This window comes from Electrophorus electricus, chromosome 2 (genome assembly GCF_013358815.1).
Source record: "Electrophorus electricus isolate fEleEle1 chromosome 2, fEleEle1.pri, whole genome shotgun sequence".
NCBI lineage: Eukaryota > Metazoa > Chordata > Actinopteri > Gymnotiformes > Gymnotidae > Electrophorus > Electrophorus electricus.
This window is the reverse complement of record NC_049536.1, coordinates 11,491,802-11,512,861: the sequence shown is the minus strand read 5'-3', so window position 1 is coordinate 11,512,861 and position 21,060 is coordinate 11,491,802. Positions and strand designations below refer to the sequence as shown.

The window sequence follows — 21,060 nt, the reverse complement described above, 5'->3', positions numbered from 1 at the left end:
CAAAACTGGATTTGTGAGGGGTTATCCTGCAGAAGAAAGCAGCATTAGACACAAAGTTTTGATATTTCCACTGAATCATGGAAAATTATGTTTAGTCATAGACCAGACCTTTGGTGCTAAAACAAGCCCCAAATTCATCATTAGTGGCCTCCCTCTCTCCTTCACTCTCACACTCACGCTCTCTCCATCTAACTCTCCCCCTACCTTCATATATATATATCCCTGTTTTCTGTTCTATTTCTCACTCGCTGTCACAGCTCAATGAAGACAATCAGCAGAAAGATGTTAAGCCTTTATTTCAGCTATCCACACCCTCCAGTCTCCTGTCATAATGCTGGCTGTGTAAAAGGACATTACACTTATGGTATTTAGCTGACAATCCCCCCCCCCCAAAGGGACTTACAATTATGACTGAGTACAACTCAAGCAATTTAGGATTAAAGGCCTCACTTAGGGACCCAACAGTGGCAGCGGCAGGGCTTGAACCAGCACCCTTCCAATTATAAATCAAGTACCGAAACCACTGAGCTATCACTGCCCACACAAACATACCCAGCTCCTGTAGTGTTCGTAATATTCTGCCTTAAAGCATTATATCAGGAGCCATTGGTCGCTTTATTGTGACAGTGTTTGGTTGCAGATTTTGGTTGCTAGTGTTGTGGTTGTTGATGATATTGTTTTTACTGCCAGATGGTTGCCAGAGGGAAGAATGCATCTGATCTCTTTCCTGCTGTGGTGAAGAATGTGGCCTGCAAGAACATTGAGGTGGGTGTGAACTGGTATCGCACTGTCAGCGTGAAAGAAACACAGCTGTAAAAGCACATGGATGAAGCCTGTCATTAGAGGATGAGTAAGAGGAAGAGGTGTAAGTTTTGTGGAGTTCAAATGATCCCGTATTAACACAGAACAGGTCTTCACTAACCTCTCTGATTTAGTGTGAAAACTCAGCTGAAGTGCTGAATCATAAGCTCATGAACAGCCCCATTAGTGATCATTGGCAAAATGTGCGTGTGCATGTGTGTGTGTGTGTGCGCATGTGTGTGCGTGCATATACTTTAAAATGTTGCAAGGCTAACAATATACCAATCTAAAAGCACAAACACAGGTGCACGGCCAAACACAGAACAGGAAAAACAGAACAGAAAACAAACTAAGATCCTCACACAGGATGTAACGGTGTGTGTGAGAGAGATGGGACATTGCAGTGTATGTAAAAGAGATAGTTTGTAGATGTGTATCTCTTAAAGCTCTGTGTTTACTCCCTCCTCTCAGGTAAAGAAACTTGTGTATGTGTATTTGGTACGATATGCCGAGGAGCAACAGGACCTGGCTCTACTCTCCATCTCTACTTTCCAGCGGGGACTCAAGGTCGGCACTAATAGTCTGTCTTTTAAAACCCCTGCTTAACTATCCAGCTATAACTGACCACAAAGCAGCAGTTGGCAGGGCAACCCTATCTGCTTTAAGTTCTTGCATTTTAACCGCCCTGCTCAGAGTCCAAAGCCCCCTAGCTCATAGTCATTGTCCACTGACTCAGCCAACACTCTTTCAGAGGCAGCTGTAGTGATTTCACTTTCCACGGAGCCATGCAGGCCCCTCGCTGTGTGGAATAAAGCTTCCTAGGCATGCACTGTCAATGAACACAACTGTGTAATGATCTATGTAGTGTCCACGTGTAGGAAACGCCACCTAGTGGCTATTTGTGGAAATTACTTTTCTCCCAATCCACTGTCACAGCACATAAGGGATTAGCAGTGTATGTCACAGGTCTTTTTATCATGTTGTTTTGCTATGATATACTGGATGATGGCTGATAGTTTAAATTACAGAGTTAATTTCCTTTAATCTCCTTTCTATGGTAAATGTCCAGGATCCTAATCAGCTGATCCGTGCAAGTGCCTTGCGTGTCCTCTCCAGCATCAGAGTCACTATCATCGTGCCCATTATGATGTTAGCCATTAAAGAGGCTGCCTCTGATATGTCTCCATATGTCCGTAAGACGGCTGCCCATGCCATCCCCAAGCTCTACAGGTAAGAGGTTCGGATCGCTGCTCCTGTCCCCAAACTCTGCACACCATCTCTGCTTTCACTGCTTTTACTTTCAGTCCTCATATGAATGCCAGCTTGGTAAATCCCAGTCATTATTAAGAGTTGCATTCTCTCCATTTTGTACTATCTTACTTTTCTTCTCTTTTTTATCTCTTTCTGCTTCTCTCTCTCTCTCTCTCTCTCTCTCTCTCTCTGTCTCTCGCTCTCTCCCGTCTGTTCACAGCTTGGACCCTGAGCAGAAGGACCAGTTAATTGAGGTCATTGAAAAGCTGCTTGCTGATAAGACCACCGTAAGTGCCATTAGTGTGGTGGTACTTCTTAACACGGATTACCATCAGTAGTAAATGGAAGTGGATATGCTTGTAGCTTGACCTTTACTTGACCTAATACTGCACTGTTTTTTTCTCCAGCTGGTAGCAGGCAGTGTAGTAATGGCATTTGAAGAGGTGTGTCCAGAGCGGATTGAGCTGATCCATAAGAACTACCGTAAACTCTGTAACCTGCTCATCGATGTGGAGGAGTGGGGTCAGGTGGTTATCATCAACATGCTCACCCGCTATGCCAGGACCCAGTTCCTCAACCCCAACATTAATGTAAGTGCTCTGCCTGAAAATCTCCACCGCTCTTTTGTTTTTCACTCCATATATATGCAATAAGGGTGGATGCATGTAGGCGTGTGTACGTGTCTGTGCTTACATCTGTGTGCGTGCGTGTGTGTGTGTGTGTGCACATGCATCTTGTGATATGTTTTTCCCATGTGTGTGTCCTGTAGGAGTCCCTGCTGGAGGAGGGTGGAGAGAAGGAGTTTTACGCCTCTGACGATGATGAGGATGATGAAGAGAAGAAGGCTGAGGCAGCTGCTCTGGCCAAGAGAAAGCCTTACGTTATGGACCCTGACCACAGACTGTTGCTCAGGAACACCAAGCCCCTTCTCCAGAGCCGCAACGCTGCTGTGAGCACAGGGCTCATGCCGGATCACACCCACACACACATCTATCAGCATGACTGACTAATATATAGTGCACAGACACTGCTGTTACTTTTGGTAGCAACAACCAGTGACAGCTCCCATCACAATATTAAACTGTTGCTCTCCACGAATACAGTAATATCTAACTTTGTTTCTTTTTCCAAGTTTGTCATTCCGTCTCTCTCCGTCTCCCTCTCTCCCTCTCTCTCTATTTCTGTCCCTTTCTTCTCTCTCTCTCTCTCTCTCTCTCTGTGTAGGTGGTGATGGCCGTAGCTCAGCTCTATTTCCATCTTGCCCCTAAGGCTGAAGTGGGCGTCATTGCTAAGGCTCTAGTGAGGCTGTTGAGGAGCCACAGGTGAGTGTGTGAGTGAGTGAGCAGAGATGGGACATGCATTTTCCCTGTGGCTGATTAATAATGTGTAGTGCGGGGCCGCTGAGGCTAAGTGAGGAGGAGATTTCATAGCCCTTGAGTCCTGATGAGTGCAATGCTGCAGTTCTGCCTCTGACTCTGAGAGGTGGGGCATAGTCTAGCACATGGTCTGGGGCGTAGTGAGACAAGCATGCCTGAGAATTGGAGGATTCTTTTTAAAATGCCAGTTGATGCATTTTTTCCTGAAGCTCACATAATTTACATTGTTGCAAAATGTAGTTCTCCCTGGCATAAATGGCTGTTCTAAAAAGCGCTAATATATAAGCACTTGAATGAAGGACATCTGTCCGAAACGACCTATTTCTCGGGAAACAGTGTACTTCACTACAATTTTGAATATCTATCTATCTATTATTTTGCTTTGTTTTTTTCTTTTTCTGCAGTGAAGTTCAATATGTAGTTCTACAAAATGTTGCCACCATGACGATTAAAAGGAGGGTGAGTGCTATTCATTCTACTCAGGTCTTAAATTACAGCAGGCTGTTTGTGAAGATGTGTTTACAGTATTTCCCAAACATACCTTACCTCTGTAAAATGCACAAGCTGTTGGATTTGATTTATGTATTGTCTAGTCATTTATGACAGCTTCTTTGGCATCATGGATTTAAACGCTCTAACGGATAATGATTAAAATCCTGAAATGACTGATTTGTTGGTGAGTCTTTTTGCAGTGGGTTTGCTTTCTCCACTGTAGGGAATGTTTGAGCCACACCTGAAGAGCTTCTATATAAGGTCTACTGATCCCACACAGATCAAAATTCTCAAGGTGATTTAAGTATTCTGCAATTAATTGCATTATGTCAATACTCTAGAGCAGGATTTTAACATTTTGAATCCTTGCTGTTATCACAAATTACTTTTTAATGTTCCTGCTATGTCAATATTGCAGCTTGAAGTTTTAACCAACTTGGCAAGTGAAACAAACATATCTACCATTCTGAGAGAGTTCCAGGTAAGAAAGCATTTTAATACAGTGACCATGCATTGACAGGGCACACGAAAGCCTGCTAGCCTTCAATGTGCTTGTGGCTCTGTGTAGACCTACATCAAAAGCATGGACAAAGACTTTGTGGCAGCCACTATCGAGGCCATTGGCCGCTGTGCCACCAACATCGGGGAGGTGAGAGACACCTGCCTGAACGGCTTGGTGCAGCTCCTCTCAAACAGAGATGGTGAGTCAGACGGCTACAGACAGGGTTGTCACAGCATATGTGTAATGTAACAAAAGCTGAGTGGTGTCTAAAAGATTGTGTGTGTGTGTGTGTGTGTGTGTGTGTGTGTGTGTGTGTGTGTGTGTGTGTGTGTGTGTGTGTGTGTGTGTGTGTACATATGTCAGAGCTGGTCGTAGCTGAATCTGTGGTGGTAATTAAGAAACTCCTGCAGATGCAGCCCGAGCAGCACAGTGAAATCATCAAGCACATGGCCAAGCTCATTGATAACATACAGGTGAGTTTATTCTGATAACTTTCAAAATAAACTCTATCAATATTCTCCATCAGACCTTTTTAACAAACTCTCAAAGTAAGCCATCTACTTCCAAATCCTCAAAATTAAGTTTATGAGCTACCTTTTATTGGAAATAAATTCAGTGTTATCACCTTTATCCTCACTAACCAGAAATGTGAACATAGAAATGTAATTTCCTTAATTTTGAAGAAAACCTGACACACCCAGTGCAGTGAATCCTAATGTAGCTGTAAGACGTTTAGCTAGCTGTGCCTCAGGGTGCTAGCAGGGTCTTTTCTTCTCCAGGTGCCGATGGCCAGAGCCAGCATCCTGTGGCTGATCGGCGAGTACTGTGAACATGTGCCTAAAATTGCTCCTGATGTTCTGCGGAAAATGGCCAAGACCTTCACCAATGAGGAGGACATTGTCAAGCTTCAAATCCTCAACTTGGCTGCTAAGCTCTACCTAACAAACTCAAAGCAGGTGAGATCGTGGAGTCTGAATTCAGCCCCTGAAAGAGGATTGGTGGTCTTTGCTGTTCTAGTGAGGGAAGGCACGCTTTGGTCTTTCAGCAATCTGGTCTGTGGTGCTGTCCAGGGTGCTGACATGTAGACATCCAGTGAAAGAAAAGCTTAGACTTCCATGCAGTGTTTTATTGCTACATTGCATTGCACCACTAAGCTGGAATCAGCGCTGTCCATTGTGAAGCTAAAATTTTCAGAGGCATAACAGATATAATACCTTCCTCATTAAACTGGAAAGCGTGGGCCTAACCATCTCAGAAGGAGCAAGTTACAGTGGAAACACGGAGGCCATGCTAGAACACAAGTATGGATCATTGTTTTATCAGGCCAGCCCAAGACAGTCCGTTACATACATATCTATACACACACAAGCCACATGCACCCACAAACACACACACAGACACACACACACACAAGCCATGCATACGTACACACACAAGCCACACATACACACAGAGAGACATCACTGTCTTACCCAAGCAATGAGTTGCTTGATTCATCTGTCTCTCTCTCCCACTCTTTCTCTCTTGTGGTATTCAGACCAAGCTCCTCACGCAGTATGTGTTGAACTTGGCAAAGTATGATCAGAACTATGACATCAGAGATCGTGCGCGCTTCATTCGTCAGCTCATTGTTCCTACTGACAAGAGTGGAGCTCTGAGCAAATATGCCAAGAAGCTGTTCCTGGCCCTCAAACCTGCTCCTGTGCTGGAGTCTCCATTTAAAGGTACAGCACCAGCCAGCACTGACCATGCAGAAATGAAGCCTGAGGAAAAACTCCAAATATATGTAATTGTTAATGTAAATATAAATGTAAATGTAAACATCCATTTAATTACAGTGTTTGACTGTCTAATTAATATTACTCTGCTTTTTAAATAATATTACATTCAGAAGCTCAAAATAAATTGATTGTAGTTTTTGTGATTTTTACTGTTCTGGTTTATACTGTTCTGATTCTCTTCTGAATAATCAAAAAGCACATGCTGAAGTGGTCTTCAGCACTACTTTTCTGATTAATCGTTCCTTTCTTTTTCTATCTGAAAATGTGATGCCCATGATAATATGTAAAAAAAAAAAAAAATTTTATAATGAATCATGTATATTGTGTGCTTATATCCCTGGCAGACAGAGACCATTTCCAGCTGGGCTCTCTCTCTCACCTGCTCAACACCAAAGCAGGCGGCTACCAAGAGTTGCCTGAATGGCCCGACTCAGCACCCGACCCCTCCGTGCGCAACGTGGAGGTGAAGGATTCTGTGCGTGCAGGGGGAACAGTTATTCTCAAAGGCAGGGCTCTGGAGCTCAGGCCTGTGGGCACTGCTCCTCTGCCCCACCAAAGGAAGCCCCAACATGCAGGACGAATGTCAAAAATGCCCAATTTACTGCACCCCCACACACACCCCCAGAAAATTGTCACTCCCCTCAGCTATATTTTTATTATTCTTCTCACTCATCAGCATAACCACAACCACTTCATGCATAGCCACACATCCTGCATTCCAGTTGGCTCTTGGCCACTCAACTTGCTCTCCTATTGGCTTTTAGATGTTATAGACTGATATTTCCCTGCTATCTCTTACAGAGGAGTCTTATGCTTTTGAGTGTTGATAAATCAGCAGGCAGCAGTTCAGAGGGAAGACACTGTAATTGCTTTGCTTTTGTATTCAGAGTCAGGTCTTTTTCTGATGCCAATGACACATGTCCATGCCATGCCATCCATGTCAGTCTTCTGATGGGCCTTCTGGAAGAGCAGTGCCCACAGAGTCCTCCACCCCTCATAAAGCCAGCACTCCACACTCAGACACAAGCCATCTCAACTCAGTCTATGTTATGCATTACCAGGCTTTGCCAGTCTATATTCTGTAGTACTGGGTCTTTAGAATCCACATGAAGTTAAATGGAGTTCTGTATTAATCAGCCACTTAACTGGAGGTCTAGAATTACTAACAGTTTTAAGGTATTGCAGTGGTGATGAGCTGAGTTTGAGTTTGCTGTGCCTAGCTGTGGAATGCAGTCATAAAATGAATGACATGATGGCACATGAGATAGAGGACAGAAGGTGCATTCTGTATGAAATGGTTTTGCCACAATAAATGTAAAATCCAGCCAAACATGTACCGCTCCTTCATAACCAGTATCTGAGAATTTGCAAAGGACCAAGATCAAATCAAAACCGCCAGTGCTTGTACCAGGCCAATCTATGGCCTGTGCATACACAAGCAGGGTGCTGTCTTTTGATTTGTGTTTTGTCCTTGTTTGTTTTTTGTTTTTATTTGTTTGTTTCTTTGCAGTTCAATAATATTTTTTGTGACGTTTGAGCCATATAATTCATAATGCACAATTCACTCAGGTCATAATGCAGATTTCCTGTTGAAGAGACAGATGAGTGGTTTGTAATGTGGTCCACCCCAGTGACCCTTCACACCTTGATTGTTCCTCTCTCTAACCATTTCTGTCTCTGTCTCTATATAATCCGCTCTTTCCTGGCCTGCTGCCCTGCCATAACCCCTGCCCCCACCACGCCACCATCCCACAGCAAGAAGAAACTGTAGACACCACAGAGGGCCGGCTCGGTCTCCTTGGAGACTGGCGAGAGGTGCCTGCTAGTGTGCAGTGGTTTCTCCTCCTGCTGTCTGCTCTCTCACTCCAATTGGCTCCATATCAGCAGTGCTTCCCTGGAGCTCCCAGAGCAAAAGCGTACACATTCAGACCTCCCTAAGGACACTGTAGTGAGGAGACCACCATGAACGCAGCCACTATTAAATCTAGGAAGTGGTGGTTGCCTGTAAAATGATGATATGAGAAACTTAAGCAGGAAAAAAAATCAGGCCGTGTTTTTCTTTACCAGAGTGTGTTTCTTTATTTGCTGTGTTTCTGTCTGTGTGTTTATCCTCTCTTACTCTGAAATCTGCTGTTGGACGATCTTCAACTTTCATCTCACCCCAAACCCAGGTGTTCATCCCATTTCTGTTGCACTTCCATTGCTGAATTACAGAACATTACACTGTGCTACGGAACTTTAGAGATGATTACATGTGCTTTATAACCTAAGAATCCATTTCAGATTTTTCTGAGTACGAATCTGTCCATTCTACAGACTAAAACATAAGTACAGTAATATGGCTATATTCCTTGTAGGAAGAGCAAGTGCTAATCAGTTCACAGTCATTCTGACTGTAAATTTTAGAGTTATTAAATGCAGAGAGATTTAACTAAAACTTAGTCTATTGTATAATGGGATCACACTTGATATACCTATAGTAATATGTTTAAAAAAAAAGTGCAACCTGAATCCTTGTGTGTACCTTTAAAACCTTTTCTGTTCTGTTTTTTTCTTGGCTCTTCTTCTCATCATCTCACCTCATCACTCTTTCGTTTCTTTTTTCTTTCTTTCCTGTCCGCCAGGTTATTAGGCTGCTCGAAAGAGTCACGACTCTAACCAGCGTGAGTCTGTCAGTTCACAATGAGCTCTGCGCACCCTTGAGTCTCAAACCGTGTAGCGCCAAATCCAGGCTGCTTTGTGCCAGTTAGCATAGCCTAGTGTCTTGTCAGTCATAACCTCTCTCAGTTAGCCAAGCCTGGGTCCAGCCATAACCACTGTCAGTTAGTGTAGAATGGCCTGTGTCAAACCATAACCCTTCTAAGCTAGCCTGTCCTCTCCTGTGTCAAGTTCTAGTCTTTCTCAGCTAGTCTAACCTGGCCTGTATAAAACCGTAACTCTTCTCAGCTAGCCTAGCTTGGCCTGTATCAAGCTCTAGCTCTTCTTAGTAACCCAAGCCTGGCCTGTGTCAAGCCCTAGCCCTTCTTAGCTATGCTTGCAGGTTGTCCAGCGTGCAGATCAGCCTAAGCCCCCAGCTCAGCTTCACTGTCTCCAGATCCTCTCAAAGTGCCAACTGCCCTCCTCTGTTACTTTACCTAATCAACTTACTGCATGCTCCACTCATATTAATATAGCCTATTGGTAATAACTTCCCTTAGTTTATCAAGGCAGCTCGTATGTGTAACCATGCACTAATATATGTTGACGTAGGAGGAGGTATATTGGTACTTTTTTAGGATGTGGTTTCTCTACGGAGACATTTTCCAGTACACAATAAGCAGTGGCCATGAATGCATCACCTTAAGCTGAGGTACAAATAGGCCTCTGAAGTAGTAGGGCAACGTGATCAAGCAAAGCTCAGATATTTGCAAACATACTTTGCAAGCACCCATAAGACAGGTGTAAGCTATGGGAGAGGCGTTCATGGCCACGCAGTGCCTGTCCCTAACACTGCACAAGCACAGTCCTGTGTGTGCTCTGTGGGGTCACACTGTCTCATTGTCTTTCCCAGGTTCCAGAGTGGAGTAAATGTACCAGCAGGAAGGAGCGTAAGGAGAAGAAGGTGGAAAAGCCATTCTACTCTGACTCGGAGGGAGAATCTGGACCCACAGAGTCAGCTGACAGTGGTAATTATGGAGACCAGGCCGTGGTGGCACTTGGTTCTTGGAATATTGTCTGATGATCAGTAATGTTATGTTATCTCTCAAAGGATAAATAGGACAAAACTGCTTCATTTTACCCTGGATTGGAGATAGGACCATCACAATGTCATCCCTTGAATTTTATTCTAGAGCAAACTAAGATGGCAGAGTGGATCAGCAGGAAAGGTTTGAAGGCCAAACTGATAGTAGTACCATAAACTCTACCAATATGTGACTCTTTATTACTCTTCTGAGCACATTTACAGTAATATTATCAGCAGGAAGAGTTTGATTGAAAGGCCAGGCTGATAGTAGTACTGTAAATGTGCTCGGAAGAAAGGTGAAGAATCACATATTGCTAGAGTTAAAGTTCTACTCTGCCATGATTGACCTGGTTAGGTTAGAAAATATCTGGTGCCCAAGCAAAGTTCTGTGTTCTGTGGAAAATGAAGAAGTTATTTTGGCAATCTGTTGAGTTAAATTGTTTTCTTTCGTTTCTGTTGGTTGTTTTTGAGAGCTGAGTTTTTTTCTGACAGATTTTGTTTATATGTGCTTTATTCTTTGAGTAATTGTATTTGGTTTGCTTGTTGTTGTAACGCGTGTCGGCCCGAGGGCCGCAGGGCGTGGAGCAGGACGCCCAGACTTCCTCGACAGGGATGAACATTTATTACATAAATGACAGCAGCACTCACACATATTACAAATTATAAACATGAACATGAAATGATTTGACATTTAAACACGATGCACATGCATACGCTTTCACAAGGACGAAGGAACATTTAACATGTTACATCAACAAGTTACATCGAGAATGACCAACAACGCCGCACACCCTGACGTGAGTTTAAATACAGACAGACAAAATGAAGTACAGGTGTGTGCAGGTGTGGCCACAAATGAAGTCCTCCCATTGCATGTGGCTGGCCAAACCACGTGCCTCGCGGGAAGCGAGCGTTCCATGACAGTTGTAAACTGCCTTGATTAATAACATTTTGGTAATTGTCATTCTCTGTCTTTTTCTCTTGTTCACTGTTCACTGTTCTCTCACTCTGCAGAGTCAGATTCAGGTAGTAGGTCAGAGAGTGACAGTGAGCAGACTGGTTCTGGCTCAGAGAGTGAAGAGAGTGTGGAGGAATCACAGTCTGAGGAAGAGGAGGATGAAGAAGAGGAGAAGATGAAGAAAAAGAAGAAAGTAGACAAGAGCCAACCAAAGAAATCTGAGAGTGCTGAGAGGTCCAGTTCATTTATATTAGCCACAAATGCTTGAAGCAAAATTGCTTCTGAAATTGTGTTTGTACACATGTATGCAGAATGAAGCATAGCTTAAAATCTCCAAAACACATACACATGTGTTGTGTGCTTCCTTTACCAGTGATCAAAGCAGTGGAGAGGAGCAGAAAAAAGAAAGGAAAGGAGTCAAACAGCGGAGAAGCGGCTCTGAGTCGGAGAGTGAGGAGGAGAGCGAGTCTGAGAGCAGCGAGTCAGAGTCAGGATCAGAGGAAGACTCAGAGTCAGATACAGACACCAGGAAGAAGAAGAAGGTTTGGACTCACGCGCACCATCCCCAACACGCACAATCCCCAACACAGCAGGCTGTTCTGTTTGATTCAGCTGTTCCTACCACATTCATGTGTGGTTATGTTGCATCACTCATGGGTTGCAATGCACCTATGGCAGACAGAGGGCAGTTGTGTCTATGATGTAATCCTCCCCCTGTATCTGTGGCTCTCTCTGTGACCCCCACCATGCTACTCTATAGCCCAGCACCCCTACACAACCGCCTACCCCCCCATGGCAAGAGGAAGTTATTGACAGTGACGCGGGAGAGCGCGAACTCATTGGCAACCCACAAGAGGTGCCCACTTGTGTGCTGTGGCTTCTCTTCCTTCTTTCTCAGTAAAAAAGTATCAGTGAAATACTCTGCCCTCAAAAATATATTTTAATATCAGTGAAATACTCAGCTGAAGCCTAGCTGAAGAAAACAATATAACTACTATTTGATCCCTCTGAGTTTTATTGGTTGCCTATGAAATTGCGGTAGTTAATATGTAATATATTCCTTCCTACCCCCTCTTTGCAAATCTTATTGAGTTTACTGAGAAGATTTTTGTGTTGCTTAGCTGAAAGTTATAAAATATAGATGACGACACACACAGGCAACAAAATATTTTAGATTAGTCTGTGTGTAATTTTTCTTTTCATATATTTTCTCAGACACCTGCATCAAAGCCAACTGCAAAGGATACCAAAAAAGAGAGCAAGAAAGAGACCAAGGAAATATCACTGCTGGATCTGGATGACTGTAAGTCGGATCTGTACACTTGAATTTTTTTTTCATACCTTTGACAGGGACACTCTGACACTAAAGTAGTAGAGCAAAAGAAAATAGATGGAGTAAGTGAAGTGCCATTCCCAGCAGTTCCTTCTCTCTACTTCAGTTGCACCTACTTCCTCACCTCAAGTGACTCCAGTAAACAACTTCCTGTCCAGCAGCCTGGCAAGTGATCTAGAGGGGTTGTCACTCACTGACACTGTACTCGCCCCCACCGTAAGTTCTATAACATCTTTTTTTTCTAGAACATTCCCAAACAATTCTTATTATTTCACATATTGACCACTTATTCCCCCGCCTACTTGTTTCCAGACCATCGCGCCATCGGCCTCCGTGAGGATGTACGAGCTGTTGCACCGAATCACGGGCGAGGGTCTGGGAGTGGAGTACTGCTTCAACAGGCAGGCCTTCAGCCCTGACCCACACATGGTGGCTGTGCAGATCCACTTCACCAACAACACCAGCTGTGAGACAAAGAACCTGCACATAGAAGAACCCAAACTGCAGTCCGGCATGAGGATCAAGGAGTTCCCGGAAATCGGTCAGCCTCAGAGGCGTGTCATAGTGCATCATTTACAAAATGTGCCTTAGAGAATAGTGGCATGTTGAATGGAACTGTAGCGTTCTTGTTTGTGTTTTCAAGAAGATTTACTGATGTAATAAAGCATTATTCTTCTGTTGCGTGTATGATGTGCATAGATATTTATACTTTTGGCCGATGCACTTATCCAGAAAGATTTAAAATTTCAACCATTTTAGAGTTAGATAAATGTAATGTAAGGAGTCTTGCCCAAGGACTCTTTCTGGTGGTGCACTTGTTCAGATAGGGGACTGGACCACAGTCCCCCACAGGAGATGCAGTGTCGATACCCACTACACTAAAATTACATGTGATATCAACACTCTGCCTGTGAGCTATGTGTGCAGAGCAAATGTTTGCTTTAATTACATAACTGTTTCCTCTTGCCTGTTTCTCTCCTCAGATATGTTACCTGCTGGAGAATCAGTTAGTGTGGTAATGGGCATCGATTTTTGTGACTCCACGCAAGCAGCCAATTTCCAGCTTTGGTGAGTATGACCAAAAGTTATTGTAAATGTCCCATCACCAGCTTCCTTGGCCCCAGCACCAGCTCAAGGAGACTGTAAGCAAAACTAGCCACTGGTGAGCAGTTAAGATCAGCAGCTGCTCATGTCCACGTCTACATGCTTCCTCAGCATGACCCATACTTCCATGTTCAGGGATGAAGATAAGTTAATGGGACTGCAGGTGGTTATTATTAATATTATTATTATTTACATTTATATAGCACCTTTCTCAGGAATGCTTTATATATATATATATATATATATATATATATATATATATATATATATATATATATATATATATATATATAATTAGCTTTTTCAATCACTCACACACTGATGAGAAGTGGCAGCCAATTTGCACACAGCGTACAGCCCCCTGGGGGACTGCACTGGGAAGGGGATGAGGTTAAGACTAGAACAGAGCACCAACCATCACTTGACCATCACTTGGCCTACACAGACACACACACACACCCATACAGGTCCCTCCTTTCATACAGAACAATTTAGAGTGTCCAATCAACTCAAAACAGAGACCCTGGAGGAAACCCCGCAAATGCAGGGAGAACATGGAAACTCCACCAAATAGGAACTTCAACCCAAGACCATATCACTGAGAGGCAAAATGTGCTAACCACCAAGTCACTGTGCTGGTTATTGTCGCTGGGATTCTTTTGACCTTCTTGGTCTTTCATTGCCTTTATCAGCACCCACACCCGGAAGTTCTTCGTGTCAATCCAGCCACCGGTGGGAGAGCTGATGACACCTATCTTTCTGACAGAGAATGAGTTTAAGAAGGAGCAAGGTGAGAGCAGCCATCTTCACCATCAACCCCCACCGCATATATCCAGCAGTTCTCCTATGCTGAAGTAAATCCTCTGCTGCATTCATCAAATGCTGCTGGATTACTTCTAGTTGGCTCCTCAAACCCTTTCACCTGACCAACTTGTAGTTAAATATGTGCTGCTTATTCATTTTTATCAGCTTTCCTCATTCTGGGCTATTTCTGCTTTCAGGCAGACTGGTCACAATTGACTGCCCTTATACTAGCATGTAGCTAATCTAGTAGAGCCATACAATAAGAGTACCGTTTTGAATATTACAAAGGGCAGAGTTATTACCAACCATGAGATCTCTCATTCTGGTACACGGTGTAACTGAAAAACTGGTAAGGAACACTAGGCCTGCATCAACCTGGACCTCTACACCACCTGAAAGTAATGAATGTGCATACTTAAACCTCTGTCATATTCTTCGTTTCTCCCTCTGTGTGTGGGCATATTCTGTTGCCATCCAATAGAGACGTTATTACATGGTAAGTTCTTCCTGCAAACCTCATCCCTTTTTGCTAATAGTCTGCCACTTGCCTCCAACCCCAGACCCCCCGCCCGTCCCACTACACATTTGTCAGCCCCTCTTATCTTGCTCCCTCTGCTTCTAGCTGCTAACCCTCGTTGTCAGACTCCAGCTATTGCCTTGGCGACAGTAACCATGACTATGCATTTCTCGCCTCATGGAACACCGGGCGAATGGTCCACTGCATCCTACCAGAATGTGCCTCACAAAGCCACTAATGCGTGGGAGTGTCCCACATGCCGCAAGGCAGGAAGCACTCTAGCAAGGAACGCTCCGGGAATGCATACACAGAAAAAGGAGTGTCTAAGTGTTTCTAAACTTTCGCAGCAAAGTGTAAAAATACCTAGATCATCTATTTTGACCTCTCATAGTTTAACTTGTCAGTTGCATTGTAGTGCAGGTCAATGAGAAGGATTAGGAGCTGTCAGATATATGTCAGATATAATATGCAGTGTTTTATGCCAATACACCTACAGTATATCAGCAATTTTAAGCAACATTTACAGAATCAGGGGGAATAGATGAGTCTTGATTTGTTGTGGATAGTGTGAGAAAGCATGGTAACCACCAAAGCCTAGAAATGCAGTGTGTGATCTCTAGCACCTGTTGCTGTAGTTATTCTAGAACCTGCCTACAGAGTTGATGCATCTGTATCTGAAGACACTGTTTTCTGTGTGTCTTTCATACCAGACTAATCTGAACTGATTGTGCATTATGATGATTTGTGGTCCTCCCTTCTGTTAGAGGTACACTAACCCTGATGGATGCATGCATCATGGATGTGGGTCTTGGATGGCGGATGATTAGATGGAATTATGTTTTACCACCTCTGCAGGTCAGTTAATGGGAATGAATGAAATCTCAGACAAGCTGACCCTCGGGGAGAAGTGTCAGAACGATCATTCCATCATAGAGCGGGTCAACGCCACGGCTAACCTCGGCAGGGTACCCTGTGGCTCTGACAAAGACTGCAGGTAGTTCCTACCACACCTTTGCACCTCGGTGACTGAATATTATGTCCTTTTGGATGCACAATATACACTCAGGTGGTGAAGTCTGAATTTACTTTCACTTGAAAGTAAATTTTTTTTTTTCATAATACTTCTTTGGCCAAACATGCAACATATTGATGTCGTAAACTGGAGTATTAATATGTTGTTTGCCTCTCTGCTCATTTCTTTTTTGCTGTCTGTATTTCTGGCCTGTTGTTATCTTAACTTTATATTACTCCAGTCTTCCTGTTCCTCCTCCATCTTCTCCACCTGTGTCCAGGTTCGCTGGCAAGACGGTGAGCAGCGGAAGCCTTGTGCTGGTCACCGTTGCCAGAAAGGAAGGGGGAGGGGCCCAGCTCACGGTGAACTGTGAAAAGATGGTGATTGGTACAATGCTCATGAAGGACATCCTCCACGCCCTGATGCAGTGATTTGGCCCCTGACTTCACTGAGAGAATACTGCATACATTTGGAGCTTTGTGTAGATGCTGCCATGATCCTGCGTGGTGATGTTGGACCATCTTATGTTATTCAATACTTATTCAATACTTATTTAAACAGTGGTGAGAGAGAATATGAATTGATCCCCAAACAGTTATTAGCTGGTGACCTGAAACAATGTAACATCTACAGATAACAATTTAAATATTAATTTTCATGTTCCTGGATGCACAGGAGGCCCTGTGAATGCTCTGTAGTGGACCTTTAATCTGTAACCTGTGACCTTTTCTGTTCCTTTCATCTTCTCCTTTTAATTTGCACAATGTTGCATGATGAGAAATCCGGCCTGGTTTTAAATTTTTTAAATAAAGTGTGACAAAAATATCCTACATCCAAATCCACTGAAGGGAAAAATCTGGGTTTAACACTGTAAACATTCTGAAATGTAACTCTGAGCATTCTACAAGGAGCTATGACTACTTCTCTACTAATACAGTTTTCAGCAATTGTGTAATGGGTCCAATAAGTCATGACAATCAGACTATTCCTGCAAAACCTCATACATGGTCTAGGAAATGGAAATCTAAATTTGTTTCACGTCAATATTGTAGAAATTATAATTTGGGGTGAATGTACACATCTTGTAGACTTTATATGTAATATGACACACTTGCATTAATATCTAACCAGACCAGTCTAATGCAACATGTTTACACCAAACAGGGTACTTTATCACTCAAATCACATCACTCAATCATAGCTATCTGCTAATGTTAGTGAAGTTATCAGCAACTTTGCTAATAGAAAACTGACCATTTGGACTCAGTATAATGTACAGTTCATTTTCACATGTCATTGAACAGAAGTGTCACAACATAACATTTTTTATTTCTTTGATTTTGCCGATGACAGAAAATGAGAGTTTGTTTTTATTAGGTCTCCTCAGAGGAATATGTGGGTTTTTTGTGATACAAACCACACTGTTCAAGTATCAGGTGTTGCATTAGTAAATAGCAATTCACAACTACATCCTTCTAAAGTTTGATGCTTTTTATTGTATTGTTATTTTTCCCAAAGAGAACTATTGCAGATTATGTGTTATGGAACATTAATGCAAAAAATACTATTGTTGTTACATGAATAGAGTTAGCATTATTCTCATCCTCATAATTTGCATTTTGACCTTAAGGATGAGGTGTTCTGGGGTGTTTTGACCTTAAGGATAAGGTGTTCTGAGACATTTCTGGAGTGTATTTCATGGTGGAGGTAGCATTAGTTTGGCAATAGAAATTTTACTTTATTCTTTCTTGTAATGTAATATTTATTTATTTAAAGAACATTTTGTTGCAAACAAACAATTCTAGAACCAAATGGCTCAAACTGTACATTTCTCAAAGGCCTGTGCTTTTTCATGTATTATCATTGAAGATGGAACATTTTCTCTCATTATGATACAATATTCTGGTAAAGGTCTACTTGAAACAGATATAAAGGACAAACTGGATGATGTATATTGTGTCATGTATGATGTTTCAGTCAGAACATGGTGGGTGGGGGTAAATGCAGGTATCCATAGTTTTATTAAAGTTAAGGATAGGTACATATTATCAGTTGTCCTTCGTGGTTACATCTACTATCCAGTTGCCTATCCATTATTCAGTCTATCACCTTCTTACGTGTGATTGTGAAACAACGTGGTTGAATTTATTTTACTTGAAATTTTCAAATGCCAATTAAAAAAATGCACTTAAGCTAGTTTTATGATTCTGTGCATTTACTGCCTCCCAACTGTGACATTTAATGCCACATAGCCTACACCATGACTATTTCCTCTCATTTCCCAACTAGCTTTCTGAAAAGAAGTAAATACAAATCAGTTGAATGGTGCATGTGTTAAATGCAGCAAATGTAGTCAGTGCTTTAAGAAAAACTTTTTTTGTGAATCTTTGAACTTACAAAGTGAGCATTTATTAGAAGAGGTCACTTGTTTCATAAAATGTATCCAGACTTGCCTTTGCAAAGCTTCTTTAGAAACAGCAGCAAATGTTTCTTTGTTCTTTCTTAGTTTGTGTCTGTTGATATGTTTTGCGTAAATTTGATTCATTTCTTTTTCAAAAATGTACAATAATAAACCAAGATTCTCAGTTATATGCCGTGGATCCTGTTTAGCGTACTCTCATGAAGAAACCTCCAGTACATAGTCCAAACAGAAGCTCTTAAATTGAAACACCTCTTTCAAGCGCCAGTCTTTCACATCTCGCGGAATTTGCTCGTCTTCACATACGTGGCTTTTCCTTAGCTTTTCCATCCGGCTAGAGAGAATTCAGTTAGCTGCCATCATCATGGTAAGTTATATGCGTAGTCAGTGATCAAAAAATATATATATACTTTTGTGAATCCAGTTATTTTGCTGAGTTGGTGAGAGAACTGATTGTCGATTACTGTTTGTTAGCTAGCAGTCTGCCTTTCCCTGGTATACATTTTAGCCAACGTTAGCTAACCTAGCTAGCGCGCGCTTGCTCCCTTAAGATTCTGTGTAGTTAGTTAGCTAGCTAGCTATCAGTGAATAGACCTTTTAACTCAGTAGTGCATGTTACCTGTAATAAATAGTCGAACGCAGAAATCAGTAAAGTGGGTAATTTTGAGGAACATAGTAGCATATGTACTAAAAAATTCCACAGTGGAGTATTTGTTTTAGCTAGAACTCAAGGTGGGATATAAGATAGCTAAGCTAGTTTAGCATTTGATCCAGAGATCCCGTGCCCTTGCCCAGCCTGTGAACTCGGAACCTGAGGAGTGATTTGTAACGCAAAACAGAATGGTTCAAGAGCTAGACAGACTGCGGAGATTTAGCATGCATTATTAAAGTCTGGATGCTGTTATCCAGCCAATAATCTTCTCACATTATAGACACTACAAACCAGATGGCAGTTATCACATATATATATATAAACGTATCGACAAATATTAATTTCAGCATTTCCTTTGCTTGTGCAGGAATTGGAGGCCATGACCAGATACACAAGCCCAGTGAACCCGGCTGTCTTTCCCCACCTCACTGTGGTGCTACTCGCCATTGGCATGTTTTTCACAGCGTGGTTCTTTGTGTATCCTTTAACAAGAATATGCAGAAACTTTACAAATAACTACTTAATATTGAAGATAGCAACGTTGCTTAAGCACCAATATAAACAAACCACCCCCTGTTAATTACCTGTAATTTTTCATACATCAGTTGTTGGTGCACTTGTTGGCATGTTCTTAACTTCTTCAGGTATGAGGTAACGTCCACAAAATATACACGAGATGTATACAAAGAGCTCCTGATCTCACTGGTTGCATCACTGTTCATGGGCTTTGGTGTTCTCTTTCTGTTACTTTGGGTTGGAATATATGTCTGAAGGTGAGGTTTTTAAACATTACTTTGCTTTTTGGGCAAGTTTACTGTTTAAAATTTAATTACTTTTGATGTCACTTTACCTAGTTTGACCTCTACAAAAAATAAACTAGAAACATTTGTTGCTGTTGACGTTGACAAATTGGTGAGAATTGTTGCCTAAAATTACATTACTTGGTAGATGTGCGCTGAAAAGGATTGGCCTGAGGGTGTACCATTTTGCACGTGTGATTTTATTTTGTAACAGCTGTTGTCTCCTTTGTATTCAGGATTCTGTTCTGTTACTCAAAATGTGTTGGTGTGGAATTACTAACAGGGAATATAAAAAACACTGGTATTGCTTTAATAGCATTTTTATCTTGATGTAGAATAATAATATGAACATTAGCACTAGTATACAAAGATTTTGCAAATGGTAGGAGCTAAATAACTTTTGGGATCTTTACTAAAACACAGTCATACTGGCTCATGTGTTTGTGTGTTGTAGGTTGCAGATGGTGAGGAACATTCCAGCAGCTCTGGACACCCACAGTGGTTTGAGCTGTGATGCACATAGCAATGGATTTGGACAGGCAGGAGGTTGGAACGGACTGGGGCCGAATTAACAAATAAAACAGATTTTGTATTTAAAAAAAAACCAAAAAAACATTTCATTATTCAAGGTAATATAATTGTCTGGTATTGCAGAATGTGTTTAGGATTAGTCTTGACCTAAATTACACTATATCTTTTGCTTAAAGTTGTCCTTAGTCTAGAACCAGGCTTAATTTGTATCCCAAAATATAAACCCAGATTTCTATAAACTAGATAACTGAACTTGTTGGGTGTCGGGCAAGTGGAAGGTATCTTAATAATTAGTTTAACTACTTTTTATATTTGTTTTTTGTTAGGTTTTTAATTTTCTCATTTACAGAATTCTAGTACTGGCCCCATATGGTCTAATACAGCTGGGATTATCTCTAATAGACTATACACAAGTTTGTCTAATCAAGGTATAAAAACATCTTGGTGCTCTGTATTATGTCCTAGTAGTACAGTATAAAACTTCACAATTCCCATGCCTATACTTTTCTTAAATGACCGTTCTCAATCCTCTCCCCAGCCAAACTGTTCTGCTGCACTTCTAACATACCTAGTGAGAGGACCAATGGCTCATGCATGATTACCTGGCAATATGTTAAAGAGTTAGAACACAGCAAAAAATTGCAATGGTTGGGGCCCCTTTTAGGATTGGATTGAGAATATCTGGTTTCGGACAGATATCGTGGACTGTAATTCTGGAACAGTTTAGATCATGATTTACATGCTCAGAGTCACTGGGTGTGCTGGATGAGTACGTGAAACACTGGGCTAGCTGTTTATATGCATCTGGTAGGCTGTTTGTGGTGCCTAAACCCCCTAATCCAAACTTAATATCATGGATAAGAATAACGCAGTCTGCCTCTCAGGGCCATGGCATGTAACAAAAATGTGTGCACATAAAGATGCAAGCTTCTGGTTCATTTAAGGCCATGACCCATTACATTTTTGTTTATGCATAATTTGTAATATGACTCCCAGAACACTT

The 21,060-nt window shown here is 42.0% G+C and overlaps 2 protein-coding genes across 8 annotated transcripts in view; both read left to right on the top strand.

The window, feature by feature from the left end:
* The window catches only part of LOC113571413 (AP-3 complex subunit beta-2), a 32,693-nt gene extending 14,449 nt beyond the window's left edge, over positions 1-18,244 (top strand). Inside the window, exons 3-29 of one of the 7 annotated variants that reach the window (XM_027000339.2) lie at positions 691-765; positions 1,273-1,368; positions 1,871-2,031; positions 2,273-2,339; positions 2,460-2,642; positions 2,822-3,001; positions 3,277-3,374; positions 3,833-3,887; positions 4,144-4,215; positions 4,339-4,401; positions 4,489-4,621; positions 4,786-4,895; positions 5,202-5,378; positions 5,960-6,146; positions 6,548-6,666; positions 8,828-8,866; positions 9,754-9,868; positions 10,942-11,119; positions 11,259-11,427; positions 12,101-12,188; positions 12,325-12,434; positions 12,531-12,759; positions 13,202-13,286; positions 14,015-14,112; positions 14,608-14,622; positions 15,499-15,637; positions 15,936-18,244. In XM_027000339.2, the coding sequence (XP_026856140.1) occupies positions 691-765; positions 1,273-1,368; positions 1,871-2,031; positions 2,273-2,339; positions 2,460-2,642; positions 2,822-3,001; positions 3,277-3,374; positions 3,833-3,887; positions 4,144-4,215; positions 4,339-4,401; positions 4,489-4,621; positions 4,786-4,895; positions 5,202-5,378; positions 5,960-6,146; positions 6,548-6,666; positions 8,828-8,866; positions 9,754-9,868; positions 10,942-11,119; positions 11,259-11,427; positions 12,101-12,188; positions 12,325-12,434; positions 12,531-12,759; positions 13,202-13,286; positions 14,015-14,112; positions 14,608-14,622; positions 15,499-15,637; positions 15,936-16,086 (3,192 nt within the window). In that variant the 3' untranslated portion in view covers positions 16,087-18,244. Of the gene's footprint in view, positions 1-690; positions 766-1,272; positions 1,369-1,870; positions 2,032-2,272; positions 2,340-2,459; positions 2,643-2,821; positions 3,002-3,276; positions 3,375-3,832; positions 3,888-4,143; positions 4,216-4,338; positions 4,402-4,488; positions 4,622-4,785; positions 4,896-5,201; positions 5,379-5,959; positions 6,147-6,547; positions 6,679-8,827; positions 8,867-9,753; positions 9,869-10,941; positions 11,120-11,258; positions 11,428-12,100; positions 12,189-12,324; positions 12,435-12,530; positions 12,760-13,201; positions 13,287-14,014; positions 14,113-14,607; positions 14,623-15,498; positions 15,638-15,896 lie in introns of all 7 variants that reach the window. The other 6 variants (XM_027000367.2, XM_027000330.2, XM_027000383.2 and 3 more) reach the window with 6 other exon arrangements.
* A 91-nt stretch (positions 18,245-18,335) lies between these two features.
* tmem258 (transmembrane protein 258) lies at positions 18,336-20,995 on the top strand. The gene is made up of 4 exons (XM_027000322.2): positions 18,336-18,441; positions 19,094-19,203; positions 19,371-19,499; positions 19,981-20,995. Exons 1-3 carry the CDS (start codon positions 18,439-18,441, stop codon positions 19,495-19,497), a joined length of 240 nt encoding a protein of 79 aa, XP_026856123.1. The 5' UTR covers positions 18,336-18,438; the 3' UTR covers positions 19,498-19,499; positions 19,981-20,995.
* Positions 20,996-21,060: the final 65 nt, after the last annotated feature.